This window comes from Aspergillus piperis (assembly GCF_003184755.1).
Source record: "Aspergillus piperis CBS 112811 unplaced genomic scaffold BO85scaffold_1, whole genome shotgun sequence".
Classification (NCBI taxonomy): Eukaryota; Fungi; Ascomycota; class Eurotiomycetes; order Eurotiales; family Aspergillaceae; genus Aspergillus; species Aspergillus piperis.
In genome coordinates this window covers 276,579-303,304 of record NW_020291591.1, presented here as the reverse complement: position 1 = coordinate 303,304, position 26,726 = coordinate 276,579, and the positions used below count along the sequence as shown (strand labels likewise).

General features: G+C 51.9%; 11 protein-coding genes across 11 annotated transcripts; 5 read left to right on the top strand and 6 right to left on the bottom strand.

The window, feature by feature from the left end:
• The first annotated feature begins 42 nt into the window (after window positions 1-42).
• Window positions 43-1,803, top strand: BO85DRAFT_443941 (zinc-dependent alcohol dehydrogenase). Its single transcript, XM_025658903.1, has 5 exons — window positions 43-264; window positions 327-422; window positions 493-720; window positions 792-1,369; window positions 1,425-1,803. Exons 1-5 carry the CDS (start codon window positions 102-104, stop codon window positions 1,701-1,703), a joined length of 1,344 nt encoding a protein of 447 aa, XP_025520523.1. The 5' UTR covers window positions 43-101; the 3' UTR covers window positions 1,704-1,803.
• A 1,882-nt stretch (window positions 1,804-3,685) lies between these two features.
• On the top strand, window positions 3,686-5,170 carry hapX (bZIP transcription factor HapX; the record flags this gene model as incomplete). The annotated part of the gene is made up of 1 exon (XM_025658416.1): window positions 3,686-5,170. One exon carries the CDS (start codon window positions 3,686-3,688, stop codon window positions 5,168-5,170), a length of 1,485 nt encoding a protein of 494 aa, XP_025520522.1.
• Window positions 5,171-5,870: 700 nt separating this feature from the next.
• BO85DRAFT_409682 (mitofusin complex protein UGO1) lies at window positions 5,871-7,807 on the bottom strand. Its single transcript, XM_025657444.1, has 2 exons — window positions 7,340-7,807; window positions 5,871-7,264 (listed from the first exon to the last, which is right to left on the bottom strand). The coding sequence occupies exons 1-2, from the start codon at window positions 7,721-7,723 to the stop codon at window positions 6,140-6,142; spliced, it is 1,509 nt and encodes a 502-aa protein (XP_025520521.1). The 5' UTR covers window positions 7,724-7,807; the 3' UTR covers window positions 5,871-6,139.
• A 62-nt stretch (window positions 7,808-7,869) lies between these two features.
• Window positions 7,870-9,062, top strand: BO85DRAFT_443938 (ferredoxin family 2Fe-2S iron-sulfur cluster binding protein). Its single transcript, XM_025658901.1, has 3 exons — window positions 7,870-8,334; window positions 8,392-8,498; window positions 8,573-9,062. Exons 1-3 carry the CDS (start codon window positions 8,075-8,077, stop codon window positions 8,815-8,817), a joined length of 612 nt encoding a protein of 203 aa, XP_025520520.1. The 5' UTR covers window positions 7,870-8,074; the 3' UTR covers window positions 8,818-9,062.
• BO85DRAFT_443937 (rRNA-processing protein RRP15) lies at window positions 8,703-10,082 on the bottom strand. Its single transcript, XM_025658900.1, has one exon. It carries the CDS (start codon window positions 10,001-10,003, stop codon window positions 9,137-9,139), a length of 867 nt encoding a protein of 288 aa, XP_025520519.1. The 5' UTR covers window positions 10,004-10,082; the 3' UTR covers window positions 8,703-9,136.
• A 170-nt stretch (window positions 10,083-10,252) lies between these two features.
• Window positions 10,253-12,422, top strand: BO85DRAFT_473317 (RNA-binding signal recognition particle subunit SRP54). Its single transcript, XM_025662617.1, has 2 exons — window positions 10,253-10,452; window positions 10,505-12,422. Exons 1-2 carry the CDS (start codon window positions 10,375-10,377, stop codon window positions 12,029-12,031), a joined length of 1,605 nt encoding a protein of 534 aa, XP_025520518.1. The 5' UTR covers window positions 10,253-10,374; the 3' UTR covers window positions 12,032-12,422.
• BO85DRAFT_3390 (alkaline phosphatase family protein) lies at window positions 12,274-14,805 on the bottom strand. The gene is made up of 3 exons (XM_025655456.1): window positions 14,542-14,805; window positions 14,345-14,483; window positions 12,274-14,281 (listed from the first exon to the last, which is right to left on the bottom strand). The coding sequence occupies exons 1-3, from the start codon at window positions 14,617-14,619 to the stop codon at window positions 12,516-12,518; spliced, it is 1,983 nt and encodes a 660-aa protein (XP_025520517.1). The 5' UTR covers window positions 14,620-14,805; the 3' UTR covers window positions 12,274-12,515.
• A 146-nt stretch (window positions 14,806-14,951) lies between these two features.
• BO85DRAFT_482491 (putative class III chitinase) lies at window positions 14,952-15,905 on the bottom strand (the record flags this gene model as incomplete). Its single annotated transcript, XM_025663102.1, has 1 exon — window positions 14,952-15,905. The coding sequence occupies one exon, from the start codon at window positions 15,903-15,905 to the stop codon at window positions 14,952-14,954; it is 954 nt and encodes a 317-aa protein (XP_025520516.1).
• A 4,126-nt stretch (window positions 15,906-20,031) lies between these two features.
• BO85DRAFT_409664 (uncharacterized protein) lies at window positions 20,032-21,995 on the bottom strand. Its single transcript, XM_025657443.1, has 3 exons — window positions 21,939-21,995; window positions 21,609-21,886; window positions 20,032-21,560 (listed from the first exon to the last, which is right to left on the bottom strand). Exons 1-3 carry the CDS (start codon window positions 21,969-21,971, stop codon window positions 20,159-20,161), a joined length of 1,713 nt encoding a protein of 570 aa, XP_025520515.1. The 5' UTR covers window positions 21,972-21,995; the 3' UTR covers window positions 20,032-20,158.
• Window positions 21,996-24,713: 2,718 nt separating this feature from the next.
• On the top strand, window positions 24,714-25,703 carry BO85DRAFT_443932 (uncharacterized protein). Its single transcript, XM_025658899.1, has one exon. The coding sequence runs from the start codon at window positions 25,035-25,037 to the stop codon at window positions 25,587-25,589; it is 555 nt and encodes a 184-aa protein (XP_025520514.1). The 5' UTR covers window positions 24,714-25,034; the 3' UTR covers window positions 25,590-25,703.
• A 22-nt stretch (window positions 25,704-25,725) lies between these two features.
• On the bottom strand, window positions 25,726-26,661 carry BO85DRAFT_3361 (putative L-PSP endoribonuclease family protein Brt1). The gene is made up of 3 exons (XM_025655446.1): window positions 26,307-26,661; window positions 26,057-26,214; window positions 25,726-25,922 (listed from the first exon to the last, which is right to left on the bottom strand). Exons 1-3 carry the CDS (start codon window positions 26,466-26,468, stop codon window positions 25,856-25,858), a joined length of 387 nt encoding a protein of 128 aa, XP_025520513.1. The 5' UTR covers window positions 26,469-26,661; the 3' UTR covers window positions 25,726-25,855.
• Window positions 26,662-26,726: the final 65 nt, after the last annotated feature.

Below are 26,726 nucleotides of genomic sequence, written 5' to 3'. Positions count from 1 at the left end.
CCCCATGCGCCCCGTAATCCTGCACCATTGATTCTTTAGCAAATATTGTAATACCAGGTAAATATCCTTATTCACTTGAATCATCAAATCCAATCGCAAATATGGCTGCAACACAAGCTGCCAACCTCGTGGAGAAAGCAGTCGGACATAGCGGCAACGCCTCCGTCACCACGGATGTGAGCAATTATTATGGGGAGTATGGCCAGGAGACTGGGGAGAAAATTAAGGCGACCATCTGGACCGGAAAGAACCATGTCGAGGTTGGTAAGTAGGATCGGTATCTAGCTTGGCTTCCTACTTTCCTTTATCTGACCCCGTGTGATTAGTGGAGATGCCTAAACCAAGAGTTGTGGATGAAGGAGACGTACTCGTCAAGGTGACTGGCAGCACCATCTGCGGAAGTGACCTTCACCTATATCATGGTATGTGTTCGGTGCCCGAATATGTCTTGCCATTTTTTCGCAGCGCTCTAACCGCTGTTGGTTCCTGCAGGTGTCATCCCTCAGCTCGAGAAAGGTGATGTCTTGGGTCATGAATTTTGCGGTGTTGTTGAGAGCGTAGGACCAGGAGCGAAGAAGGTGAAGAAGGGAGATCGAGTGGTGGCAGCTTTCCCCATTGCGTGCGGCGAGTGTCGGAACTGCAAGAAGCAGCTGACCTCCCAATGCGAACGCACCAACCAGAATTCTGTCACCAATGCCATGTATGGCAAACGGACGTCCGGTATATTACCCAATTCATAGTATCTCTAACCTCTTATTTCGACATTATATGCTAACCTGCATTCTGGACAGGCATCTTTGGTTACAGCCACTTCACTGGAGGCTTTGCTGGTGGTCAAGCAGAGTATGTCAGAGTTCCATATGGTGATGTCAACCTCCTGAAGCTTCCGGATGATGTCCCAGACGAGAAAGCATTGTATCTGTCCGACGTCCTGGCCACTTCGTACCACTGTGTGGTCGACACCGGGGTAAATGAAGGCGATGTAGTTGCGGTCTGGGGTGCCGGGCCCATTGGTCAAATGGTGGCTAGCTTCAGCTTCTCACAGGGAGCCAGTAGAGTCATCCTCATTGATGGAGGAGAGGCCGCCTGGCGCTTGGATTTCGTCCAGAGCAAGATCCCGAAGCTTGAGACCTTGAACTTCACCAAGCTGCCTAGAGGGGAATCCATCACATCTCAGTTGAAGAAGATGGTCCCTGGAGGACCAGATGTTGCTTTGGATTGTACGGCGGGTGAGTACGCCAAAGGATGGGCACATTATTTTGAGATGCTCTTGGGCATGGAGACAGACACTTCAGAGATGTTGAACGAGATGATTACATCTGTCCGACCTTTTGGCCGCGTGGGAGTTACCGGTGTCTACGCTGGTTATGTATGTGCCAACCACAATTACCTATGACTTTGGTTACTGAACTAATGACTACTAGACAAACCACTTCAACATCGGTGCTTTGATGCAGACAGGTGTCCGGCTCATCGGCAATGGCCAGGCTCCAGTGCAGAAGTATTGGAAGTATCTCCTCGAGCAGATCCAGAAGGGTGAGATCAACCCATTGGACATTGTGTCCCATCGCGTCCGCCTGGAGGATATGGACAAACTATACGAATTGTTTGACCATCGCGAGGGAGGCATCCAGAAGGTCTTTGTCCAAACCAAGCACTCAGCTCATCCCTCAACGGGATCGCCAGCTCTGGTTGATCTGTAAATGCTGCTTCTGTTGTCTAATGTTCTGTTTAATTGATGGACACTTCTCAACCTTGTACTTTACGTGACGAATGATGCAAATCACAAATATTTTGGCAGACGTTTTCGATTCCAGCGAATGGGGGTACGGAGGTAGTACTTGGTGGGACCCAGAGGGCAAAAAGTAAGGAATGGAAGAAGGCAACCCGAAAATCAAGAAACGAGCGATGATCGGTGGAGGGAGAATTCTATCAGTCACAACGGTCGCTTCCGCGAATAGCAGACATCCCTATTGACTACGTACTTTTGAAGCACAAGTTACCAACCTCATATGTAACTCATGTCGCATTCATATCAGCTGTGACTCAAATAATTGAGTGATAAGGAATTTAACATGCGAGTCCCTGCATGGAAAAAGTCGGTCTGCCGCGTTCAACGACAGCTATCCAAAATCGGGCCGTATTCGCCTCCAGGGGATTCCGTTCATCGGCATTTGAAACACTTACAATAAATGACTTCAACCATGAGCGCTCCAACTGCTGGCAATAACGCAGGCAAGTAACCAGGAAGAGTTTTCACCATACCCATCCCACTAGACTGAACCCGGCTAAGGAGGCGGATTTCCTCGACTGATCGTCGACAGGTTTTGGTTCGTGCATTACGACACGCATGGTTCGGATTGCCCGAAAGGACTAGCGTAATCTGATAAGATCAGACGACGGAGGGAGCAGTGGTACCGAATAATGCCAGCCATCATGAACCAAAACCCAGTGTATGTGGGTTGGGGGTGTGGGATGGGTCTTGTCTGCTCCGGTCTGGTCAAAAAGGGAGAAGAATTCCTGAAGGGTCTCTGTGACTGGAAAACCGTTCAACCGGTTAGAGGTAATTGGCTCCATCTTCTGTTTTAATTGCTAATCACAGGCCCCGTTTGATTTCATTTTTCATCTCGTTTGTCGGGGAGTATCTGGGCCATTGGGGACTCGACGCCGAATGTCCATGTTTCTATGTGTCAGCCTCGCTCCATTATAACTGAGGCAAATATTAATCACATCCGCTTTTGCCATGTGCTTTTCGTTCTTCTGCTGGAGACAATGGTCTTGCCAAGGAATCCGCGCTCATCGCGGGTGGGAACAACCACCAAACAGAGGCTGGACGGGAAGAAGACCTGTACCCACATGTGCAGCCTTTGGGGGGGTGAGAGAATTTCGAGTCCCGTGGGATGGGAGGTGTAGAGTGTCATGATTGACTCACGACTTTTATCTCCGACTCTTCGTGTAATCGGCCATGCTGATGCATGGAAGATGTAGAGTTCAAGTAGTACTGTCGCTAGACAGCAGAGCAGAGTCCGCGGTTCATATAAGGCTGACGGTCAAACCCTGCTTTAAAATCAACTAATGGGCAACGACGCAATCCCAGCGTACAAGATTACTCCTGGGGGGAGAATAGGTGGATAACATACCCTAACCCCAAACAAGTCCGAGCTGGGTGATTGATAACCATCGGGCTGGCGCGGGACTGACGAATAATAGACGGGGGCGAGGAACGTCCCACCGTAACTCCGAAGTCGGTGAACGCGCACGATAATCTAATCTGATCCGATACCTTTTTCCCGGCCTTCTTTCCCCCTCTTCTTCCCTCGGTCGCCCTCTTGTTTTCATTTCTGCCTTACCTTCGTCCTTTCCTCTTCCATACCTTGTTCAATCCCTGCCCATTATTCTGTCTGCTTCGTGGCATAGATTGATTAAACACATTGCTGCTGCACGCCCAATCTTCTCCGGTGTGCTCTGCACCACACCTCGTCTCGCTTACCGGCTGAAGGGGCGCACTTCCGCTCTTCCGGCCGCCGAAGCGATCAAGTGACACCACCACTTCTTCTTCCTTCCCACCTGTTGGTCCGTTTCCCTCCCAAACACCTCCCGCAACCCGCTCCTCGCGGCGAAAAATTATGACTGCTGACCACAACCCAGGCCACCTCTTACAATAAAAAGAGGTCTCTTAAATACCATGGCCACTCCAGCTCCCTCGCTCGCTCCTGCGCCCGGTCCAGCTCCGTTGGCACCCGCATTGGCCGCCAAGCCAGCCATCTCACCGTCTCCCGGTCCGGGCACACCCGGCTCCGTCACCTCCAAGGAATGGGTGATCCCCCCTCGTCCCAAACCCGGCCGCAAGCCCGCCACAGACACGCCCCCTACCAAACGTAAAGCGCAGAATCGAGCTGCCCAGAGAGCTTTCCGGGAGCGTCGAGCGGCCCGCGTCAACGAACTCGAGGACCAGATCAAGAAAATCGAAGATGACCATGAGATCCACGTCGTGCAACTCAAGGAGCAGATCTCGAACCTTTCCCATGAGGTCGACCAATGTCGAAGCGAAATGGCCTGGTGGCGTGACCGGTGCCACGCTTTGGAAAAAGAGGTCTCCGTCGAGCGCAGCGCTAAGGAAAGCCTCGTGAAGGAGTTCCGGTCCTCGTTGTCGGACAAGAATGCCTCCCGCTCAGACAAGGCGCCCTTGACACGCATACCCAGAGACTCAGCCGCCGCTCAAGTGGCAGTGGAAAATAACATGCACGAGGAGCGGGAGGAGGTGCCCCTGGGCTGTAGCAACTGCTCGAACGTGCACTGTCAGTGCATCGAAGACGCCTTTAGCGGCATGCCTGGCATCGAGCGGACGTCAACGCAGTCAAAGCGTCCTGATAACTCGAGCCAGTCTCGTGCCGAACCCGAAATCAAGCCTGAGCCAGAGGAGATGGAGATCGATTTCACAACACGATTCGCGGCCCCCCATCACGTCCAGGACGACACAGTCACTAACGTCTCCTCCCCGGCCGTCGACCCTTGTGGTTTCTGCCAGGATGGCACGCCATGTATTTGTGCCGAAATGGCTGCCCAGGAAGAGGAGCGCCGCCGGCGGAACTCGTTCGAAAACAACCGTCTGGCACCCATCCAGAACCTGTCGCAGTTCACGCCGCCCCCTTCCGACGGCGACGTGCGGTCCGAGGTGACCCTCCCACCCATTAGTCAAGCGACGAATCCCTGCGCCAATGGCCCGGGTACTTGTGCTCAATGTCTCGCCGATCCCAGGCGGACCCTTTTTTGCAAGACGCTGGCGGCCTCCCGCCCCGCCAGCGCTGCTCCCTCCGGATGTTGCGGCGGTAAAGGCGCCGATGGTGGATGCTGCATGTCGCGCAACTCCAACCCTCAACGCAGCGGGTCAACTAAACAACAATCCCAGACTTCCAGCTCGCGCCGCTCGGCTACTCCGTCCTTAACTCTCTCCTGTGCCGATGCCTTCACCACCCTCTCCCGCCACCCGAACTTCTCTCGAGCCAGCGATGATATCTCCTCGTGGCTTCCCAAACTTCACACTCTGCCCAATCCCAGTCAGAGCCAGAAGGAGGTAATGCAACCAGGCTCCCGAGCCGCATTGGAAGTCGAAGCCGCCAGTGTAATGGGTGTGCTACGCTACTTTGACCGGAGATTCGCCGACAAATGATCTTCCTCTGCATTCTGTTCCTCTCTACATTTTCTCTTCTTTCTGCCTCTTTCTTTTCGGCACCTTTTTTGATTCTGCTTTTATTTCTCATGATACCCAAACCTGACTCATGGCATGTCTGAGTTTGTATTATACATACACACCTCACTCACACCTTCCTACCCTCATCTCATGGACGGGAGAGATAACCCCCTCCTCTTCCATAATACCCATCCTCACCCATTCATCTCCTTCCTCCTCCCCCACCCTCCACCCAGGGATTCATGAACCCTTCCCTTACGATCCGCCCCACCATGAAAAAAAAGTGACCATGAAGGAGGGAAACTGGAACCTCAACAACCTAAAAATTTACCCACATGAAAAATCATCAAAAAAGAGCTAAAAAATAATAACGACCGGACTGCCAGGATTGTCTTGTCTAGAGACCGGGACGAATTGAAGTTCGTTCCATATGATTACATTTAGACGGGTGAAATGAAATAAATGATATGGCGTTTTTCTTTCTTACTATCTATTTATTTCCCATATATATCATCATTCGTGGTTCTAGAGACTTTTTTCTTTATATTTGGCTTGCTTGTATAGGGTGGGGTTTGGGTGAGTAGAGTAATGGGTGGCTATTTCGGGTTAATTACTACGACTTTTTATACTATACTTATTGATTGATCTACAAGTTGAACAACAGAGTAGTGGTGACATTGTAGAATGAAGAGTAGGTAGATATTGATTCGTATGGTCTACATGAACAATATATAAAATTGTAAAGATGACAGGCTCCAACGCCGATTCCATTCCGCTTGCTCCATAGATATGACAACTGCAAGTAAAAAACAATAAAATAAAGTACATCCCATAGCAGCGTCAGTTGGTATTGGTATTAAACGAAGAAAGGAACAATGAATGAAAGGAGAGATTGAGAGTTAGAGAGGAGATCTGGGTGGGAGTGAAAGACGGCCCGGTGCCAACTCTTTAGAAGCGACCTCCGCTGGCCATCGACTCGTCCTCTCCAGTTACACTGAAGCTGCCCATAAGACTGGCGCCCCAAATCCCGGCAATCCCCCACATGCCAATGCGCCAGCCCCGGTATAATCCCTTGATACCCTGGCCCTGGCGTTTCCGCTGTACGACGGGCTTCTTCATGAGCTGGCGCGCACGATCAGTCTCCGGCGCGGGTGCCACTCCCTCTTCGTAGACGATGCTCCACATCGTGCCGATGATGCCGCGGTAGGTCTGGGGCGTAGGCACGATGGTCTCAACCTCAGTCGTTGGAGCCTCAGCGGTTGTGGGGGAGGATACTGAGCGGATGGAACCGCGGGACTGCTGCCGAAGACTAGGGGAAGTAAATGTTGCGATTTGCGCGCGACGAAGGACAGTTTCAAGAGGAAACCGGACTGCGAGCTCCAGGCCCGAGCTCAAAAAGGTGAAAAGACCCCATGCCGACGGGTTTAGCACGGGATCAATAGAGAGGTATGACTTTAAGACTAGGGGAGTCGTGTTGATGATGAAGTTGGGGAGACTGGAGTGAAGGATGGTGATCGGGATCAAGTGAGGGGGGATGGTGCAGTTAGGAGTTGGGATCTGGCGCAGACCCCGCAGAAGCGAGCGGGGACCGTGAGTGGCCGGTGTGAGAATGAGGAATGTGCGTGCAGTGTCAATGGGAGAGAGAAGCATCGCCGACAGCGACGAAGAGATGAAGGACAGGACCAACGTCGCGACCGGGGCGGTGGACGTCAGGATATCTGCGGTCATAGAAGAAGTTACATCTTCCTCTGGCAGGCCGACAATGGCGGAGAGCAGACTGCGAATGAAGGTGTTCAAGGTCGGGAGTAGCAGGGAATAGATGAAGGTCGCGTTGGTCGCTTTCCAGGGCGACGATGGCCCGCTGGTGCTCCACAGCTGGCCCAGCACCTCCATCAAGGAGGAGGGGTTCTTGATGGCCAAGGCATATCGAGATGACGACGTCTGGGGTGGGATGTAGCCGCTCCGGTCGGTAATATGGCGTCGGGGCTTCCGGGATCGGGGAGTCGAGGGTGATGGCACTGCGGGAGCTGCCGATGTGAAGTAGCTGCTCTCATCGTCAGAGGAGAGGGATTCCTAAGGAGCCCCAAGAGGACATATTGTTAGCTGTCTATTCCCCACCCATTGACATTGTCTGTATCGTGTACACACATCTTCGTCGTAGGAATCGACCTGACTGTCCAGCCCAGAGCTCCGGCGATCATGCATCGCCCATTGTCCCTCCGCAGAATCATCGGGGGCTACATAGGTCTGTAGAATGGTTTTGGCGACATCGAAGGGCTGGGCAGTTAGCACACCGAGGTATCGACGGAGTGCTTCGTCCAAAGCATCACGAATCCAGCTGGACACCGAGGGGGAGTTGTCGAGGTAATCGGAGTAGTCCAGGTCGGGCAGAAGATCGCGCGCCGAACCACCAAAAACTTGAGTTGACGATGACGCATCTGGAGGGGAGGAGACATTGGAGGCGTCCAGACCGATGGGGGGAGGGATGTAGTAAGGACGGAGGGGATTTGGCCCATCCAGCGGGGCAGTCATGATGGAAGATAAGTGAGGGAGAAGGGAGGGAATTAGTTTAATTGTTTCGGGGATAAGGATGGAAGGTCAAGAGGGGGAAGAAAGAAGAGCAGGTTGAAGCTTGCAATTCGGAGAAGAAGGCGAAAAAAGCAAAGCCGACGAATGAAGAAGCCCGAATTTCCCGCCGCTGTTCGGCCTCGCCTTTTTTTCGTGCCCCAGGATTCGCTCTGTTGCTCTCTCTTCCTCTCCACTTCCTGCTGGTCCGCTTCTCCTCTCCTCTCCTCTCCCCTCGCATTGCGCTCTCCAAAAGTATTCTTTTTATTTCTTTAATACCCCTTCCTCCTCTCCGTCTTTTCCCAGCATCCCTGCGCCATGTCGTTCTGGAAAGAAGCGTGCCTGAACCTGCGTCATGCCGTTCCCAAGGCCGGGAACAGCATCGGTCGCACTCAGTCCAAACAATTCCTCACCTCTTCCTACTCGACTCAGACACCCGGAGTGATTGCCTCAAGCAGACTCTCCATAAACGCCCGGAGGAACTTCCTGAGCCAACAGTCATGGATGGCTCGCCGCAGCTTTTCCGTCACGGCCGGTGCTCAACACGGCCATATCACGCCGCCAAAGCCTGGGGAGGAGTGAGTCATCGCGAACGCTGGCTTCGTATATAACCTATACTAATGTTTGATGCGCAGAATCAATGTGACTTTCATCGACAAGGATGGCGTGAAGATTGAACTCCAGGTCTCCGAGGGCGACAACTTGCTAGATATCGCACAGGCAAACGATATCGAGATGGAAGGTGTGTAATGCCAGTTAACGGGGATGCGCGGAATTATAAGGGCATAGTGACTGACAAATTCTGGGATCTTTTAGGTGCCTGTGGTGGCTCATGCGCCTGCTCAACTTGCCATGTGATCGTCGAGGACCCGGACATGTTTGATAAGATGGAAGAGCCGTCGGACGACGAGAACGACATGCTGGATCTGGCGTTCGGTCTGACGGAGACCTCCCGGTTGGGATGTCAAGTGGCCATGAGCAAGGACCTCGATGGTCTCGTGGTCCGGCTCCCGTCGATGACTCGAAACTTGCAGGCAAGCGACTTCGAGCCCAAGAAATAAGAGAGCTTTGTACGAGTATATACGAGAGGCGACCGGAGATGAGGGACGGACTGTATGATTATCCAAGCGCATACACTGGGGAGGGGTTCCAGGTCTATCTATGGTTATTGTGGGCTCATTGGTGTGTAAACTAACGTGTCTCTATTGGGTATACCGATCTCCATTCACTTTTTGGCATGAAAGTACCTGTAAATAGCATATCACTTTTTAATCCAAACACTTGAGATAAAATGAAACAGAAACAACAGTAGAGCAACCCCTCAAACGCCCAAGGTATGCCAGGTCTTGAACAGCGAACAGAAACTTCTCGTAAAACTCCTTAAGCCTCCTCAATCTTCAACGGCTTGCCCTTCTTCCCGCTAATCAGGTCCAAGAAGCCCTGCTTGCTGACTTCGTTCACGGCCTTCTCGCGCTCGCCGATACCAACGGTACCCTTCTTGCGCTCTGCCTTGGCTGCTTCCTCTCCGCGCACCTGAGCGGCGCGGACGGCATTGAACAGCTTCACCACACCACGCTGGGCAATCTTGCGCAAACGCTTCTCCTCCTCAGCAACGGCACCCGCCTGGCCACGCTCCAGACCCATGACATCGCGAACACGGCCACGGTCCAGCTCTTCCTTCTTCTCCGCACGCAGCTTGGCCCGCGCTTGCCGATCCAGCTTCTCCTCCGCCACGTCGGTGCTCTTCTGGGCAGCGGCTTTGCTGCGCGCCAGCACGGGGTCGTCTCGAACGGATGTGGGGAGTTTGGTGGACAGAATCTTCGCGATAGAGGTGGAGAAGGCCGAGGGATCATTGCGCTTGGAGACAGCTCTGCGACCCGTTGTCGCAGGTGCAGAAGTATCGGAGTCGGCACCCTCTTCATCGTCGGATCCTTCAGAATCGATTTCAGACTCAACATCACCATCCTCCTCGTCTTCGTCGGCTTCCTCCTCGTCGGAGCTTTCGTCTTTCTCCGCCGCTTTGCTCTTCGTAGAGGCGCCAATCGACTTGGTCTGCTTCTTGGGCTGCTTCACTTGGACTTCCTCATCATCGGAATCGGCCAAGCTGACAGCCTTGAAATCGGTGGGTTCATCGTCTTCGGACTCTTCTTCGGAGCTGCTGTGGTATTCGCGCTGCTTTCTGAACTTCTTCTTGGGACCGGCCTGCAACGACTCGAGGACCTTGCGCTTTTTCATGTGGGGAGGCATTTTGACGGTTGATATTAAGTATTTCAAAATTGACTGAAAGAAATATAACTTTGACCCGAATGTGGGAGGATATATGAAGTGGAAAATGCAATGAACTTGCATTGAATCCCGAACTTTTTTTCCCAGCAATTTTTGGGTCCCTCGCGGGCGGCCAGCAACGCACGGCTGTGATTGGCCGCGAGGCTCTCCGCATCGCTTCGCCCGCGCAGTTGGCCTCTCAGTCTATCGATTCATCCATCTCGCTGCATCCTCCATTCGTTTTCTACTGTCGTCTCTGCCACCTTTCACGATTTCTGGCAACAAGTGACGCATCTTTTAATCTGTATATGCTTTAATCTGATTTATTCTCTTTCGACAAGAATTCCCCCGCCATGGTCCTTCAGGATCTCGGGCGGCGAATCAACGCCGCTGTCAATGACCTGACTCGCTCCAACAATTTGGACGAGAAGGTGAGAATCAGATCCCTCTTCTCGAGCTGATGTATGTACTGACCACAAATAGGCCTTTGATGACATGATTAAAGAGATCTGCGCCGCCCTGCTGTCCGCCGACGTCAACGTCCGCCTGGTCCAGTCCCTCCGCAAGTCCATCAAGTCCAGCGTCAACTTCGCCTCTCTTCCTGCCGCCGTGAACAAGAAGCGTTTGATTCAAAAGGCCGTCTTCGATGAGCTAGTTTCCCTGGTTGATCCCCATGCGGAGCCTTTCCGTCCCAAGAAGGGCCGCTCCAACGTGATCATGTTCGTCGGTCTGCAGGGTGCCGGTAAAACGACCACTTGTACCAAGCTGGCTCGCCACTACCAGATGCGCGGCTTTAAGACTGCCCTTGTCTGTGCCGATACCTTCCGTGCTGGTGCTTTTGACCAGCTGAAACAGAATGCCACCAAAGCCAAGATTCCCTACTACGGTAGCTTGACGCAAACCGACCCCGCCATTGTGGCAGCCGAGGGTGTGGCCAAGTTCAAGAAGGAGCGTTTCGAAATCATCATCGTCGATACTAGTGGTCGTCACAAGCAAGAAGAAGAGCTCTTCACCGAAATGACCCAGATTCAGACCGCCGTCACCCCCGACCAGACCATCCTCGTCCTCGACAGCACCATCGGTCAGGCTGCCGAAGCCCAGTCCTCTGCCTTCAAGGCCACCGCAGACTTCGGAGCCATCATCATCACCAAGACGGATGGTCACGCCGCAGGTGGTGGTGCTATTTCCGCCGTCGCTGCCACCCACACCCCCATCATCTACCTCGGTACCGGTGAGCACTTAATGGACCTGGAACGCTTCGAGCCGAAGGCCTTCATCCAGAAGCTCCTGGGTATGGGCGATATGGCTGGACTGGTAGAGCACGTACAAGCCGTAACCAAAGACTCGGCCTCCGCCAAGGAAACCTACAAGCACATCTCAGAAGGTATCTACACGCTGCGCGACTTCCGCGAGAACATCACCTCCATCATGAAGATGGGACCCCTCTCCAAGCTCTCCGGCATGATCCCCGGTCTATCCAACCTGACCGCGGGTCTCGATGACGAAGACGGCTCCATGAAGCTCCGTCGCATGATCTACATCTTCGACAGCATGACGGCCGCCGAGCTCGACGGCGACGGCAAGAATTTTGTCGAACAACCCAGCCGCATGGTCCGTATCGCCTGCGGAAGCGGTACCACCGTCCGCGAAGTGGAAGACCTGCTCTCCCAGCACCGCATGATGGCCGGCATGGCCAAGCGTGTCGGCGGACAGAAGAAGCAGATGCAGCGCGCCCAGAACATGCTCAAGGGTGGTAACAAGGAGCAGCAGCTCGCCGCCATGCAGAAGCGCATGGCCGCAATGGGTGGTGCCGGCGGTGGTGGATTCCCCGGTATGCCCGGCATGGGCGATATGGCCAAGATGATGCAAATGCTGCAAGGTCAAGGAGGTGGAGGCGGCGGTGGTCTGCCCGGTCTAGGTGGAATGGATCTACAAAGTATGATGAGCCAGATGAGTGGGTTGATGGGCGGCGGCGGCGGTGGTGGTGGAGGCCGCGGTAGAGGACGGTGATTGTGATGATGACGATGATGCACGCATTTCCAAACTCCTTCTTGATTCTTGATTCCGCGTTGTTACCATTCCATGATTATATTACTACACCTGTGTCTCCGTCTCTTCTTTTCGTTTGATTCTTAAGAGACTGGGGAAATATGCCTTGCTTCAGTTCAGTCATCATTCACCTCATTCGTCGATTGTAACTAGCATATGATGGTGTTGGGCGTGACTTGATTTACTTTTGCTTATCTTTTTTCTTTTTCGCTAATATCTGACTGGCCCTCTGGGACATCAATCGATGCTATGGAAGCTTACTACTTATCTTTGGTGTCTTAATAAGATATATACCACTACTAAACATTATAGTATATCACAAGTCAAAAATAGTAGATTATTCAGAATAGATTATCTTGAGAACAATAATGCCAAACACCACCGAAAAGAGGTGAGAAATATATTAATAGTCCAATCACAGACCCCATACCAACTGAATCATCAATCAATCCACCCTCTCCACCCGTCTAACTCTATCCAATACCTCATAGGCCTGCTCCAACACAAACGAGCGCACACGACCTACCGTTTCCTCAACGCGGCCAATCACCGTCTTAACAGCTGCATCCCACGTACTATCCTCCTCGCGATCATCCAAGAGGAGCTTACCCGGCGGGAAGCGAGGGTGTTTCCAGGTCGACGCGGAGGCGACCACAGCCTCCTGGCCAGACAGAGGCACAGCAAGAGAGTATTTCCAGATCAGATCGGTATTGACGTAGAGGGAATAAGTGAAGACAGAGCTGGGGATGGAGATGGTCTTGCCAGTTGAGGTGGTGATGAGCTCATCTTGAACGTCAATATCGATGAGACCGTATTTGGTGTTTCCGTCGGGGATGTATTTGATGGCGACGTCTTCGTCGTCGTCCTGGCGGTAGGTCCGGATGGGGAGGTAGAACATGTTGAGCGGGCCAACACAGAACTCGTGCAGTCCTTCGCCGGCGGTGTTGGGGAGGAGTTCCTCGTGGCTGAAGTCGAGGTCGGGGTCTGGGAAACGCGTGGCTCCGAATTCGTGACGGTCTCCGCTGAGGAGGACGATGCGGACGCCGAGTTCGCGCTCGGCGCGCCACATGGCATCGAAGACGGTGCGGCGTTCGTTGAGAAATCCTCCCCAGGTGTCGGTGGTGCCGACATGCCAGTTCTTGGTGAAGGGGACGCTGGAGGCTACGATCTTCCAGCGGACTTCGGCTGGTTCGGGACGGGCAAGGAAGGCGAGGAGAGACTGGAGCTGTGCGGAGCCGAGGATGGTGGAGTTGGGCTGGGCGGGCTCGGAGCGGTAGGTGCGCGTGTCTACCATGAAGAATGAAGCTGGGCCATTAATGAATGAGAAGTAGGTGGTGTTTTCGGGCTTAGCAAAGGGTGTTGGCGGGATGGGAGGGTTTGCGCTGACGTGGTAATGGATGTAGGGCTCCGCGGCGGCGGGATATGGCGCCGTGGTGTTTCCCTTGGACCAGTCATTCTCGATCTCGTGGTCATCTAGTGTGTGAATCCAAGGGAGACCATCTTGGGCTTTGTTCCATGACGGGGAGGAGTAGACCCGGCGGTACTCGCTGCGGTAGTGAGAGATTGAGGAGCCAAAACGCTGAGGCACATCGACGTAAATGAAGTCACCTAGGAACAACATGAATGCTGGTCGGAGCAGAGACGGCAGCCGATTGACCGTCTCTGTCATCATTTCAAGTCCCGGGATGCGTAGTGGATGCGATAGCGGGTTGTAGGGGAAATTCGCCTTCATGCAGCTCGATGTGAGGAAGCTCAGACGGTTGGCTGATTTGGAGCCGGGCATCGGTGCGGTGACGAAAGAGCCCGTCAGATTGTTGGACAGAGAATAGCGGTACGCGGATGAGGGCTCCAGATTCTTGATGGTTACGGTGGTTGTGAAGTCCGTCGCATCCGTCAGGGAGTAAATCACGCCTTCTTCTGTCCATCTCGAGGGGTCCTCCTCTGTTGGCTGATAGTATACGATCAAGGGTAGCTGAGCCGGGTCGGGTTCGCGGACCAGCAAATTCGCGGTCGTCGGAGAGACGTAGCCAATACGAGAGAAAGCAAGGTCACTGCTGGGATAGAGGATGAAGCCTCGTCCCACGAAGTCTAGGGTGAGGAGGGCGAGGACAATGTTGATCAGGACGGTCAAACGCGTTGACAGCGGTAGTCGGGGAGACGGCAGCCCAGTCAGCAAGACCTTGAGGACGCCTTTAGTTGGCGGCGGAGATCCTATAGGATGTTACTTTGTGTGCTTTTGAGGGGGTAGAGCCTGCTCATGTTGCGCCTACTTACTGGAAGCATGTTGAGCATCCTCATTGCCCTTGCGCCGATCGGTATTGCTCTGGTCGCCCGGTCGGCCAAGCGACACCAATGAAGCTAGGTAAACAGCTAGAAATGTGACTATAAGAGGTGGGAAATGATGGCCAGGAATCTATATAGCTCCAATTAGCTACCATGATTGCGTAGGCCATGAAGAACAGTCAACGCACCCAGCGGAGGAAGAAGAAGGCTGTCACTCGGAGGGCCGCGGAGCTCGTAGCAGCAGCTACGCGGGGAATAGACACCATGGCGTCGAGAAGCTGTCGACACGATCTACGCGGATGAAGAGGAGTCAGAGCATCACCAGCTCATGCAGCTCTTCCAGAGAGACAGATGAGAAGGAGAACAAGAGAGGTAGTTAAGGGCGAAGAAGAAGAGGAAGAAGCAATTCACAGTTAGTCGAGTAGATCAACTGATTAATCCGAAAAGGCGGAACGGATGAGGCGCCGCAGAGATGACGACATGCTCTCCAACCCAAAACAACATCAAGCCACCAACCCAATGTATAAGTCAGTTGTTAATTCTCAATTGCTCTATAACTTATATATGCAAGGTGTGGAAGTAGCTGCACGCTATGTATTTATCGCTGCTGCATCATGTCCCGAAGTAGGTTCATCAAGCTGTTGGCCATTGGCCCCGAGCGCATCATACGCGCAACGTGTAGCACCTCCTTCATATTCATGCTCAAGCTCATCGCCGCCGCCCACTGCCAGGGGGCTTCTCGGTCTCCCGGTTTCGAGTTGAAATATTCCCAACCCATCACGCCTCCGAAGTTGGGGAAGCGTTCAACCAGCAGACCTAGGATCGGCCCGATCTTTTCCAGTGGCACATAGCCCTGCGATCCATTCCCCGGATTCGTCAACAGCCCGTACACCACCCGGTTCGGGGCCCAGCCCTGTGCAATCATGGTCGCATACATCCGAGGGTCGTCTGGGTGGCCCCAACCATTATAAAACTGGGTATTATACCAGCTGATTTTGGAGGCTCGCTGTCGCTCTAGCTCGCGATAGTCGAAGCCGGACAGGTTGCCCATGCCCAACATGGCCGCCGCCACTGGAGCCAACGTAATGATGAAGTCGTCACCCATGTCAAGCTTGAGCCGGTCGATCAGCCGGATAATGCCCGACAACGACATCTCTTCCTCCACATCCAGATCCAGCCCGTCCAGTTCATGGCGCCGCACCATGTCCCGCAAGGGTTGATAGTATAGTTCAAATTTCTCCTCATTACCGTCCAGGCAGCGGAATGAGCCCTGCGCCGCGCCTCCCAGGAGTCCCATGACACGAACCCCGCTCTGCTTCACGGCCGGCACTTCGGCCCACAGCGGTTCATACAGCGGCATATGAGGGGGATCATTATTGAGAGTAATGTGCTGTGGATCGGCATTGAGGTGAAAAGCGGCCAGGATGATGTGGGTGACGCCAGTATTGTTGTCCAGCAGCGGCAGCATGGAGCAGTACTGGCCATCAGGACAGATCGTCTGATGATAGAGAATCACCCGAGGGCGCTCGGGTTGCGGAGACACGGGAGGCATATTTTGAGTTGACCCTCAAGAGGAGGTTGAAATCACTTGCTGGTATAAAGAAGAGCAAGAGTGTGTAGGATGCGCGCAATGGCGCTCTCCGATGGTTTCAGCGGGGAATGGGAGCCATGCGTAATCCGTCAATGAATGGCCCACTGATTAGCCGTTCAGTCCTCGCCTATCACTTGGGATGGATGTGAAACCCGACCTGCAGCCAAATTGGAAGGGATCAAAAGGCTGCATGAAAACAACCCCTCATGTTAAGCATATGCAGTGAATCCTAACTGAAGACGTTTTGGCTTTGATCATGCGCTCTGTTGGAGACTCTTTTCTGTGTCACCTTCTATGTGATTATGTCAGCATCACCGACAATAAGACCAACACCAAATCAATCACCAACTGTTCAATTTAATTGAACCCTTGCTACAACACACATGACAAATCAAGAGACATACATGCTATTCCAGTTGCCACTGTCTGTCAGGTTGATACTACAGTCTGGGCGAAATATATGGACAAGTTTGAGATTCACTTCTGTGTACTCTGTAGATTGAAGCAGTTCAGGGAGCTCCAACGACTCGGTTCTTCTGCGCAAAGGCATTGAGCACGTTTTCTCTAAATCTATCTCCGCATGCACTCCACTAGTCTTATCGTTCTATGCTCGATCTCTTGGTCCTCATGCCATTATCGTCCTACTTCATTTCTATTTAATGAATAACCAAGTAAATATAGTCTCGGTGGATCCCAATGCGGAGCTACCGAGATCGCGCTAGTCCTCATTGAGCTTTCGCGGCTCTCTCTGCCTGAGGATGCAGGCCAGCAACGACGGGCCAATTGCGGTTCCTGCCTGCCTGGGGCTGCCATGTTTGACGGGATCCTCCATCCATCTTCCACTCTTTCTCCCATTCAGAGCAATTAACTAGTCGTTAACTGACGCGCATTTTCCCTCCCGATCGCCTATCCTTATCGGCTCATTTATCCACAACCCCTATTCTCCGAAGAATCGATGATGTGCCTGATTGGGACGTGAAGTTGTGACCGATCTTATCGCATATGTTACCCTGATCAATAAACAATCCCAATCGTTTCCGCCGTCATGGACACGACTTCCCACGACACCGTTGGCGCGTCCACGCTGGCCACTCCTCTCTTCATGCCTTCATCACCGCCGTCCCATCCTGAACAAGGAGAGAGCTATTCTCCGGTCAGCACAAGGAGTTTCCATTTTAGCTCGCGCGGCGCGACCGGCGCAGACCTCGATGACGCGCGTTCGCCGCAACGCCGCTCCCCCAAATCCTCCAGGGCATCCTCTCTCGAGCGCGCCGCGAACGAGATCGATGCCCGTCTGGCGCAGTACACAGTCGACTTCAGCCAGTTTCCGAGCAACCACGCGCTGGATGAGGAGCCCCTGGAGGAGTTGAGACTGCCACATGAGGACAACTTGTCCGACGTCGGTGGTCCGGATGACTTTACTGCCAATTTGGAGAAGTATCTCATGGGGGAGGATGATACCATGGACCGCAAGCATTTCAGCATAGACCACATGGAGCGCGACCTGTTCGAGCCAGAACTCCATTCCGATGCTGAGCACGAGTCAGAACCCGAGCCGGAGCTGCAGGACGAACTTCCCCAGCCGCAATCCCAGCCACAGATCCAGAGACAAGAAGCGAAACAACCCCAGCAGCAGGAAGACTCCCAGAACAACTCTCAATTGCACCAACCAGCTGTTGAAGATGAGCCGGAGGTCAGCGGATATAGTGAATTCGGGCCTCCTGTCGACATGTCTACCCCGTCGCATCTGCTGCGTCGGGCCGGCGGACTCGGGAAAGATATAACCCATCTCGAAAATATTGAAGAAGATCCGGATGACGAGATGGAAGCGACCACAACTACACCCTCCGTTCGCAAGCACAAGCGCACTTCCAGTAAGAACGAGAAGGACGTGACCGAGGATCTGCGCCGGCAGATTGCAGAGCTCAAGGATGCGCTGCGCGAGCGTGATGAACAACTCGAAAGGAACCACAGGCGTGTTTTGGAGGCAGCCTCTGCAGGAGAGCAAATCAAGCATCTACAAGGGGAGCTACAGAGAAAGTCGGAACTGCTCGAAGAACTGTACGCTAAGCGCAGCGACGAGACACTCCTGCGCGAGCAAATCCAGCTTCTACAAAAACAAAACCAGGAGAAAGAGTCCTTTCTCCAGAAGTCTACCATGAACGCGTCTGAGCTGGGCACTTTGCAAAAGCAGATGAGTGACATGCAGAAAGAGCTGCAGAGTCGAAGCTCGCATCCCGATATCGACACCGAGCGCCTAGAAACGATCGCCTATCTGCGCCAGCAATTGGACTTGGCTCAGGAGCAGCTGCGAAAGCGCGACGCGACCTTGGACGAGACAATGGCCAAGTTGAAGGAGGTTACCACCGCCAAGGAGCAGCAGCTCCGGGAGAAGAATAGCGAAATCGATGGCCTCAAAGCTCAGGTCAGTGACAATTTACTAGAGGTCGAAAAGCTGGAAAGGGAGCTCGACCGTGTCAACCAGGCATATGAAACTCTCGAGGAAAGAATCGCCTCTCTGGAAACCAAGAACCGCCCATTAGAAGAGAAGAACAGCACGCTGGAAGCCGATCTGACCCGCGCACAGTCGCAAGTCACCGCGCAAGAAAATGCCCTCAAAGCCATGGCAGCGGATCTCCCGCTCGAGACGGGCAACACCTACACTGAGATTCTCGAATTGATCAAAGACCTCGGCCAGCCCAGCGTTCGACGCACACCAGACCCCTTCGCCAAGGACAAACTCCCCCAGGACCAAGACACGTCCCAGGACTTCGAACTCAAACACTTCCACGAAGAACTATTGAAACTCCAAACCGAACTAGCAGAAGCCACCTCGGCGAAAACAACCCTCGAACTACAACTGACCCGCTCGCAAGACCAAGCCACAGAAGCACAAACCCTCATCCACTCCATCGAAACCGAAAACACGCGCCTAACCAAACGCGCCGACGAGCTCAAATCCTCCCTCGACAAAGCCCAACAAGAGCTATCCCAAGCCAACGAAGAACGCACGCGGGCCCTGGAAACCATCACTCGTCTCAAGAAGGAACAAGAGGACCTCCAAAACGCCACCCAACAGCAACCCAGCCCACCCCCATCCCCTCCAACAAACACCCACCAACACCAACCCCAATCCACATCCACATCCGCATCCACAACCCAAATCCAAACCCTCCAAACCGAACTCACCACCCTCCGCGCCACCAACACCAACCTCCAAACCCTCCTCACCAGCACCACCAACCGCGAAACCAAACTCAAAGCGCACATCCTCACCCTGCGCGACCGGCATCATACCGAACTCCGCGCGCAGAGAACCAAAATCGAGCACCTCGAGTCCATCATCGCCACGAAGGACGAAACCGCCGCTGCAGTCGACGAACGCATCGCGCGGTCCGTCGAGAAGCGCGAGAAGGAGTGGCAGCGGCGCGTGGATCTCCTGCTCAAGGAGCGTGAGAGGATGAGTCGTGCGTTGATGTGGTCGTGGGGTGAGAAGGAGATGGGCAGTGTCAAAGAAAACGATAAGGAGAATGTCACTGTCGATGAGAAGGGGAGGAAGAGGCAGGCGTATCGGTATAAGTATGCTACTGGAGTGGATGGGGAGATGAAGACGAAGTCGTCGCAGTCTCGGTCCGGGTCGAAGAGGGCTTGAGCAACTTAGCTTAGGTCATGTGGTCTCTATGGTTTCTCTGGCTGATTGCCTTCTTGTGGATCTGGTCGTTTGTTTGTTTCTTTGTTCGTCTGGCCTACCTACTTGCGGATTGTGTGGGATTGCGGCATTACTATCTAGGACTGGGGTCTTCTATGGTGTCTCGGGTATATACATTTACAAACGGTTGGGCTGAAGGTGCCGGTGTTGTGTTGTGTGCTGTATAAGGGGGTTATTGCTTTAGTTTCTTGTCCTGTGGCGTTTGGGGTTGTTTTCGAATGGTCGGGTTTGAGACGTACATAACATGGTAGTTAATCTGATCCTACATTTCAATTGATCCGAAAAGAGTGTAATATGTGATGACAATTGCATAGTACAGAAGAACTAGTAGCAAGCAGAAGAATAAAATCATAATAGTATTCAATCAAATAGTATATGGCAAGAAAGGTAAACAAAGGAAAAAAAAGAAAGCGTGCTAGTATACATTTTATATCAATCATGAGCCAATAAGAACGTGATAATAGAGCCGATTAAATCATAGCCAGTCCGACCCGCAGACTTCAGTTCAAAATGCGTACATGCCGTGGGCACTAGTAGTTCGCGTGGTACCTCTATACGTGTTTCCATCAGCGAAGATGTCTTCCGGTTCATCAACAGAGGCGCCAGACTCGCGGATACAGTCTAAACTGGATGTTGTGCCGAACCCTCCACAGGTGTTGCTGCGGGGCCGCCGGGTGCTGGAGTATACGATTTCGACGTCATTTCGACGCCGCCGTGAGGGCATTCGACGGTGGGTGTCAAAATACGATCGACGAGCGTAGCGGCTTTGCTGGGGATAATACTGGCTTTGTGTGTGTCGCGGGATCTGGCATGCTTCAAATCGGTAGACTTGGCTTCGTCGTCCGCTCGAACGAATTGAGTTTTGGCGTCTGGATCGTCCGTGCTGTGATAGAGAGCCATGGTAGCTGTGATTCGGCTGTCGTGGTGGAATCGGAGGTACGACCGGAGGTTTGGGCCGAGAGAAGTTGTACTGGCTAGTTATTGGAGCTGTGTGTGACGTATTGGATCTCTGAACCCTGAGTGGCTCTGGTGCGACAACTTCGGGGGCGTCGGCGGAGCTGCTTGATATTGATCGTGGAAGCGTGCTTCCTTCAGATCGACTAGTTTTAAGCTCAGGGTTACTGGTCGTCATGGAAAATAAAGACCTCTCCACGGGAGGAGAGGAGGGGAATGGAAGTTCCACAGGGGAAGAGGCCAGTGGGTGTCCAGGAGCATATTCCCTTTTGGGAGTCGGCGGTGGCTCGATGTTGTCTGTTGAGTGCTCCTCTGCTGGTTGCTCAACGTCCGCAACAGCATCGGGACCAGCGAGAGCAAGGATTTCAGGGTCCGATGACAACGAGATCTGACTTGCGAAAACCTTGGGAAGGAGTCGGAAAGGAGATCCATAGGGTTGGTGCCTTCTATGTCTGAAATTTGGGGATCCTGGGAGTTCTGCCAGTACAGCCTGACGATAAGGGTCATAAGGAGCCCTTAACGTGGCTTTGGGAGGTGTAACCGAGGCATTTGAACTGACATCGGAGTTTGTTCCATCCCTGGAAGAATTTTTGGATGGCGTGCCATCGACAGAGAGTGTAGTTCCAGAATAAATGCCTGAGCCCTCTGATTCACATTTTGTGTCGAGCTTCAACTGGGGTTTCTCATGTATGGAGGCAGGATGATCAATGCTACCAGCTTTACATATGGAGTTGCTGCTAGATGACAGGTACAGGTCTCGCCCAAATGTCACATCAGGTCGACGGCAAACGTGATAGATGTCATTTTCCAGACTGACATGGCTTCCCATCGTTGAGCTGGCAGACATTTTGTCATCGCATGTCGATAGTTGTGGCTTGTATACACCGAGAAGAGAGATATCGTACGGACGCTCGCAGAGTTCCCTTGAGCAGAAGAAAAGACACACAGTCACGCTGCTGCTAGTCAGTAAGCACATCCGGAATTTGGGCCAGCAGACATACAATGATATGATGGAAACAATAACAGAAGCCCGTTGAAGCGCGCAGCTGATACCGATCTTCCAGAAGTCACCACCACCATCATCCGCTAGGCAGTACACCTGCTGCGAAACGAGCACTAGTCCTGCTGCGCTGGCAGCGATCCAAATAAGTATCGTCAGTCGCAGGATGTAGGTACAAGCGGCATTCAGCAAAGCTTTCTGACTCGCGAATCCTACAACCTTGTTGTATTGCCAGGCAAGGAGGCTGTGCAGAGCGACAAGAGGAACGGTGAAGAATGACTGGTATCCGTCAGCATCTTTACCAGCCGTCCAGGTCAAGGCAGAGACTTACCGCGACAAGAGCCAGTATCAAGCTCGGGGTCATCTTTGAGTCCACACGGCGGATCCCATACAGGTAAAGCACGATGGCCCATTCCATGAAGGAGTCGAGGAGCATGACATATAACGAGATGAATATCACTACCTTGGTCCAAACGCCTCCTTTTGGGGAGGCAATCGAACGGTTGAACATGATGGACCGCGTCGAGAGTAGCTGGAACCAGCTGCGCTACGGCTTTGGTTAACAAGATTCGCCAAGCATCCAGTGGTCTGAGAGGTTAGTGATGATGAGAATCGATGTGTCGGAAAGGCTAGGTAGGTGCAGCCCATAAAGAACATGTGGATGGTAAACGCGACGGGGAAACAATGGAAGAGAAGCAAAACAATGGGCGATGGCCGACTAAAAGGATGTATATGCTGAATGAATTGCCTCGCGCGTGAACGCGGAGGCCCGAGGGGTTGGAATGGGCGATTCCGAGGCATGCCCACTAGCAGAATAGGGAATTGGTAGGAATATGGCCTGTGGTGTTTGTTGTCACTGCCTGATATGGGAGAGCTGTCCTTGAGGAATGCAGACTAAACTGGCATCCGCGGTCATTGGGCCATCGCGCGACTACAATAGTTTGCCCCTATTCTCCTGTTGAGTGTTAGTCATCGGAGCTATTATGCACATCCTTGGGATTCAATTGCAAATTATGTTCCATCAGGGATCGAGTGTTAGCCCTGGGAGTGAGTAATAAAGCGAATTTTCTCCTTGAGTAAACCGCGATTGAATCCCAACGTCATCATCGCGTGGTAAACGCGGGTTATCAAAGCTAAAGTGGGCGCAGGTAGGAGACAGAGTGGTCAAGCATAGAATGCAGGATGCGATGCAGAATCCAGGGCTGCAGATAGATAAGGCTAGGGATGAGCGAGGAGCCGAAAGGGACTCCATCGCCATGATGTGGTTGAAAACGATGAAAGGGATGGGACACGTGATGGGCAGCAGGCTCACAGGGAGTCACTCGCTCCAACTTTCTCGCCTTTTCTCCTCTCTTCCCTTCTGTCCCTCGTCTCATCCTACCTGTCTTGCCTCCTTTCCCCTCTGGTGAGGTTTCTGCAAGGAAAGACCCTACTACAAGTTTATTTATACGGGCACCCAAGTAACGCCGACAAATAAAAGCATGAAGGGCTGGGAACAGGAACTGATTTCTCTACTCCCTGAGTCACTTCATACCGGTAAAATGGGTTCCCTATAGTTCTAATTGATTTGGGCCAGCAGGGTGGTTTGCAGGTGGTTCATTTGCGCTATGGCGTCATCGCCTGCCTTTATAAACCCTAGAAGATCCATGCATTGAGGCGGGTCTCCGAAACTGATCTACAATTGGCCATGTCCTGTAGTGCTATTTACATTACTCATATTGAATGCAGAGCACCTGGTAGGCGTTCAATTTTGAGATATGATGTTCATCAATAACAGAAGTGGTGGAGCGGAATCTCACCTGGCGCTATCCACTCTCACCATTCGGCAATCTAGCACTATGCTCTCAGCGAATAGCCTGAACATGTTCCCGTTGACTAATTTTATCACTGGGCTCTAAGGGCTATGATCTATCTACAGCATATTTTCCATGTGTGAGAGTGCTCGTCCAATTCCCGGCTGCAGAGTGTTATACCATATGTATATGCTGTGATGTGCGCCCTCATCACATATTCTTTATAGTATTCATGGAACGGATATGCCAGAGTTATAGATCATTCAGTGTCTTGGAAGTCATTAGAGTGTTCTGATCAAATGCTGAAATGTCACGCTATGAATCACGTACAACATTGAAGTCATAGTTATATATGAAGAGGCAATATATATACTATACTCATTGCAACTGCTATACAGCTCACACCAACCATTCATATCGTCGACAATATCCTGCCATCATGATCTATATCCCTGGTCCCCTCCGTCATTCCATTTCTTCAACAAGCTTCCTAATACATCTGTCCGACTCGCGCAGCCCCAATCTACAATTTGAGTACTTTATTTGTTGACAAAACATGCTACCACATACGAGGTATCGCTAAGCACATATGGAATTTGTGGCTGCCTATACAGAGTCCTCCATATGACATTTATTTATTTATAGCAAAACAACAGAATACCAGAAGATAACGAATTGCTGGTCATAGTACTGCTAGTAGTATGCAAGTGCCATAATCAGTTGCATACTATCAAGGTGATGCTCATCCAAAAGAGGGATCCACTGGAATTCTCCCACATGCCAAGGCCTCTCTTGTGGAAGCTGAAGGCGTGAAACTTGCCCCAAACCGGCTACATTCCGGGTTTTATCAGTCCCACCGCATTGTTCATTTTGATTAAGCCCCAAACTCGATGATGGTTCGGGCGGACGGACGGCGCGCGCGGGAAGGTTAATGTTTGTGTTTATTGTTTACTCTTTGAGTTCGTGTTTGTTGAGACTCCTATACGCGTGTTTGGTCAAGCCGTATCTTCTGGAAGTAAGTAGGCGGCAGCATTCTTGGGGAATCTCACTATTCCGATACTTATCTCTACTGGGTACGTAGTTCAATTGCTTGTAATTCTAGGCATATTATTCTGCCGGGCCTAATGATTATCGTACCTGTAGCAGTTACAGTAGCCCATGACTGCGTTGTAGATGTTGACTAGAGCCTATGACTACAGTACTACCTACTAGCTAGTAGTAGTAACCCAGCCATGGCCATCACGTGTTCAGTGCTTCCCAATTCGCTTTCCGCATCGTCAAAGAAATCAATCCATCACTAAACCACAGGCGAACCCAGACTGATTGACCGTATAATCAGCCAGACGGGACTTTTACCCGAATTGCATACTCAGAATGCCCGATGTCCCAAAGCTGGGTCCAATCAACGACTGCGCCTTGTACAGGCATATCATCCTCTTTGCGATTGCAACTCTCCGGAAAATACGCCCCTTTGAAGGAAGCGTTCTGATGTTAACAGATCGGATCTGTGTCAAATACGGAAAACTCGTAGACTTGACAGAGGCACTTACTATGCGTTTTATCTCACAAAAACATCTATACCAGTTCCCCAAGTCCTCTGCGCCTTTACACATCGGAATTGCACCTACATAGTGATGGAGAGAATCAAAGGGAATTACATTGGTGCCGGATGGGTTCATCGCAGTGAGGAGTCAAAGGCAAAGATTCTTACTCAATTAAAGAGTATGGTCGAGGAGATGCGAAAACTCCCACCCCCAGTAGGTATGGGTGTGGGCTCTGTTGTGGACGGGTCGCTCTACGATGGTCGTGTGCCGGGCACTTCCCTACGGTTTGGGCCTTTTGCCAGTGTCCAGGAATTCCATCGACATTTGCGAGGTGGGATGGATTTCGATCCAAGGCTTGATGCGGCAGTACAAGAGTTGATCAGACAACACGATCAATCTTTTCCTATTGCATTTACACATGGCGATCTCAGTAGCCTCAATATTCTGGCCCGCGGGGATACGATTGTTGGAATTGTCGACTGGGAGACTGCGGGCTGGTATCCGTCTTATTGGGAATATACTACAGCTTGCCAAGTCAATCCTCAGAACTCGTTTTGGATCAATGAAATCGATAAGTTCATCACTCCTTTGCCGGACGAACTAGCAATGGAACGAACTCGCCAGAAGTATTTCGGAGACTATTGAGCAGTAATTTTCTCCTTGATTACTTTAGACTATAGTCTCCGATCGTCTTATTCCTTTGTGGATTTGAGCTTGCTCACATTGATTTCAAGATGCTTCCTTGGCAGCATCGCATTCTTCGCATCCATTCTCTGTAGATTTCATATATACATAATATATTTTTGAGCATTTTGAACAACAAGCGCCGTGGGCGGAGTATAACTTCTTGCTGATATAATTTTTGTTTTCCCCATCAGGCACTCTCATCACCTGATATAAATATATATCCTCTACTGATGAGCAATACACTCAATCTCGATATCCGTATTCAGGGGCAAAGTCTTAACCGCCACGCATCTACCGATCCAATCAACATAAGTCAGCCATAATACTCCCCTACTTGTATCCCAATGCCAAACCCTCCCCCACATCCATAAAACCAACACAGAAACAGAGCAAGGGAAAAATATGAAAAGAATGAACAAACTCACGTCCGACAAGGCTTAACATCCCCCCAGTACTGCACATAGACGGAATTCATCTCGGCAAAGTCATCCATATTCGACAAGAACACAGTAACCTTGAGGACCTTGGTGAGATCGCTACCGGCAGCTTCGAGAACGTTTCCGAGGTTTTTGATGCATTGATGCTATTGTTTTTTACCAGCGAGATGATTAGCGGAATGTTGTAGGACGTGGGTCGGTGAGAGAAAGGAAAGATGGCTGATAGTTATGTATGTACCGTGTGCGCTTTGATATCGCCATCAATGATCTTGCCGGTTTCTGCGTCCATAGCTACCGAGCCAGAGCAGTAGACGACGCCGTTGGAGACAATGGCTTGGGAATAGATGCCGGGGAGGGCCTTGGGGGCTTTGTCGGTTGTGATGGGGGTTTTGGTGGCCATTTTGATAGTATGCTTGATATTGCTTTTCGTTCGATTGATTTATGCTGGAGTTGATGAAGTATTGTGTTTGAAGGAGATATGGATTGTTTTGACGCTGTCAGGTTATTTATATACGAACTTGAATTGAACCGACAATTTGGACAGCAGATCTATGAGTCATGACTACTACAAACCCCTCTTACGCGGGTAGCTTCGCTCTTCAAGAGCTCCCACTTGGGATACTGCCTTTTTGCTCGCCTCGCTACCACTGAAGCTGTC

What these genes read in the sequence shown, in the direction of transcription:
- BO85DRAFT_443941 (XM_025658903.1), top strand. Translation starts at nt 102, where the DNA reads ATGGCTGCAACACAAGCTGCCAACCTCGTGGAGAAAGCAGTCGGACAT. An exon ending in TGACCTTCACCTATATCATG is followed by an intron (nt 423 to 492) that starts GTATGTGTTCGG and finishes TGGTTCCTGCAG; the next exon opens with GTGTCATCCCTCAGCTCGAG. An exon ending in GTATGGCAAACGGACGTCCG is followed by an intron (nt 721 to 791) that starts GTATATTACCCA and finishes CATTCTGGACAG; the next exon opens with GCATCTTTGGTTACAGCCAC.
- BO85DRAFT_409682 (XM_025657444.1), bottom strand. Translation starts at nt 7,723, where the DNA reads ATGACTGCCCCGCTGGATGGGCCAAATCCCCTCCGTCCTTACTACATC. An exon ending in TCGATTCCTACGACGAAGAT is followed by an intron (nt 7,265 to 7,339) that starts GTGTGTACACGA and finishes GGGGCTCCTTAG; the next exon opens with GAATCCCTCTCCTCTGACGA.
- BO85DRAFT_443938 (XM_025658901.1), top strand. Translation starts at nt 8,075, where the DNA reads ATGTCGTTCTGGAAAGAAGCGTGCCTGAACCTGCGTCATGCCGTTCCC. An exon ending in CCGCCAAAGCCTGGGGAGGA is followed by an intron (nt 8,335 to 8,391) that starts GTGAGTCATCGC and finishes TTTGATGCGCAG; the next exon opens with AATCAATGTGACTTTCATCG. An exon ending in AAACGATATCGAGATGGAAG is followed by an intron (nt 8,499 to 8,572) that starts GTGTGTAATGCC and finishes GGGATCTTTTAG; the next exon opens with GTGCCTGTGGTGGCTCATGC.
- BO85DRAFT_443937 (XM_025658900.1), bottom strand. Translation starts at nt 10,003, where the DNA reads ATGCCTCCCCACATGAAAAAGCGCAAGGTCCTCGAGTCGTTGCAGGCC.
- BO85DRAFT_473317 (XM_025662617.1), top strand. Translation starts at nt 10,375, where the DNA reads ATGGTCCTTCAGGATCTCGGGCGGCGAATCAACGCCGCTGTCAATGAC. An exon ending in CCAACAATTTGGACGAGAAG is followed by an intron (nt 10,453 to 10,504) that starts GTGAGAATCAGA and finishes GACCACAAATAG; the next exon opens with GCCTTTGATGACATGATTAA.
- BO85DRAFT_3390 (XM_025655456.1), bottom strand. Translation starts at nt 14,619, where the DNA reads ATGGTGTCTATTCCCCGCGTAGCTGCTGCTACGAGCTCCGCGGCCCTC. An exon ending in CCTTCTTCTTCCTCCGCTGG is followed by an intron (nt 14,484 to 14,541) that starts GTGCGTTGACTG and finishes GGAGCTATATAG; the next exon opens with ATTCCTGGCCATCATTTCCC. An exon ending in GGATGCTCAACATGCTTCCA is followed by an intron (nt 14,282 to 14,344) that starts GTAAGTAGGCGC and finishes AACATCCTATAG; the next exon opens with GATCTCCGCCGCCAACTAAA.
- BO85DRAFT_409664 (XM_025657443.1), bottom strand. Translation starts at nt 21,971, where the DNA reads ATGACCCCGAGCTTGATACTGGCTCTTGTCGCG. An exon ending in TGATACTGGCTCTTGTCGCG is followed by an intron (nt 21,887 to 21,938) that starts GTAAGTCTCTGC and finishes GACGGATACCAG; the next exon opens with TCATTCTTCACCGTTCCTCT. An exon ending in ATTGTTTCCATCATATCATT is followed by an intron (nt 21,561 to 21,608) that starts GTATGTCTGCTG and finishes GACTAGCAGCAG; the next exon opens with CGTGACTGTGTGTCTTTTCT.
- BO85DRAFT_443932 (XM_025658899.1), top strand. Translation starts at nt 25,035, where the DNA reads ATGGAGAGAATCAAAGGGAATTACATTGGTGCCGGATGGGTTCATCGC.
- BO85DRAFT_3361 (XM_025655446.1), bottom strand. Translation starts at nt 26,468, where the DNA reads ATGGCCACCAAAACCCCCATCACAACCGACAAAGCCCCCAAGGCCCTC. An exon ending in GCGATATCAAAGCGCACACG is followed by an intron (nt 26,215 to 26,306) that starts GTACATACATAA and finishes AAAAAACAATAG; the next exon opens with CATCAATGCATCAAAAACCT. An exon ending in GATGTTAAGCCTTGTCGGAC is followed by an intron (nt 25,923 to 26,056) that starts GTGAGTTTGTTC and finishes TTGGATCGGTAG; the next exon opens with ATGCGTGGCGGTTAAGACTT.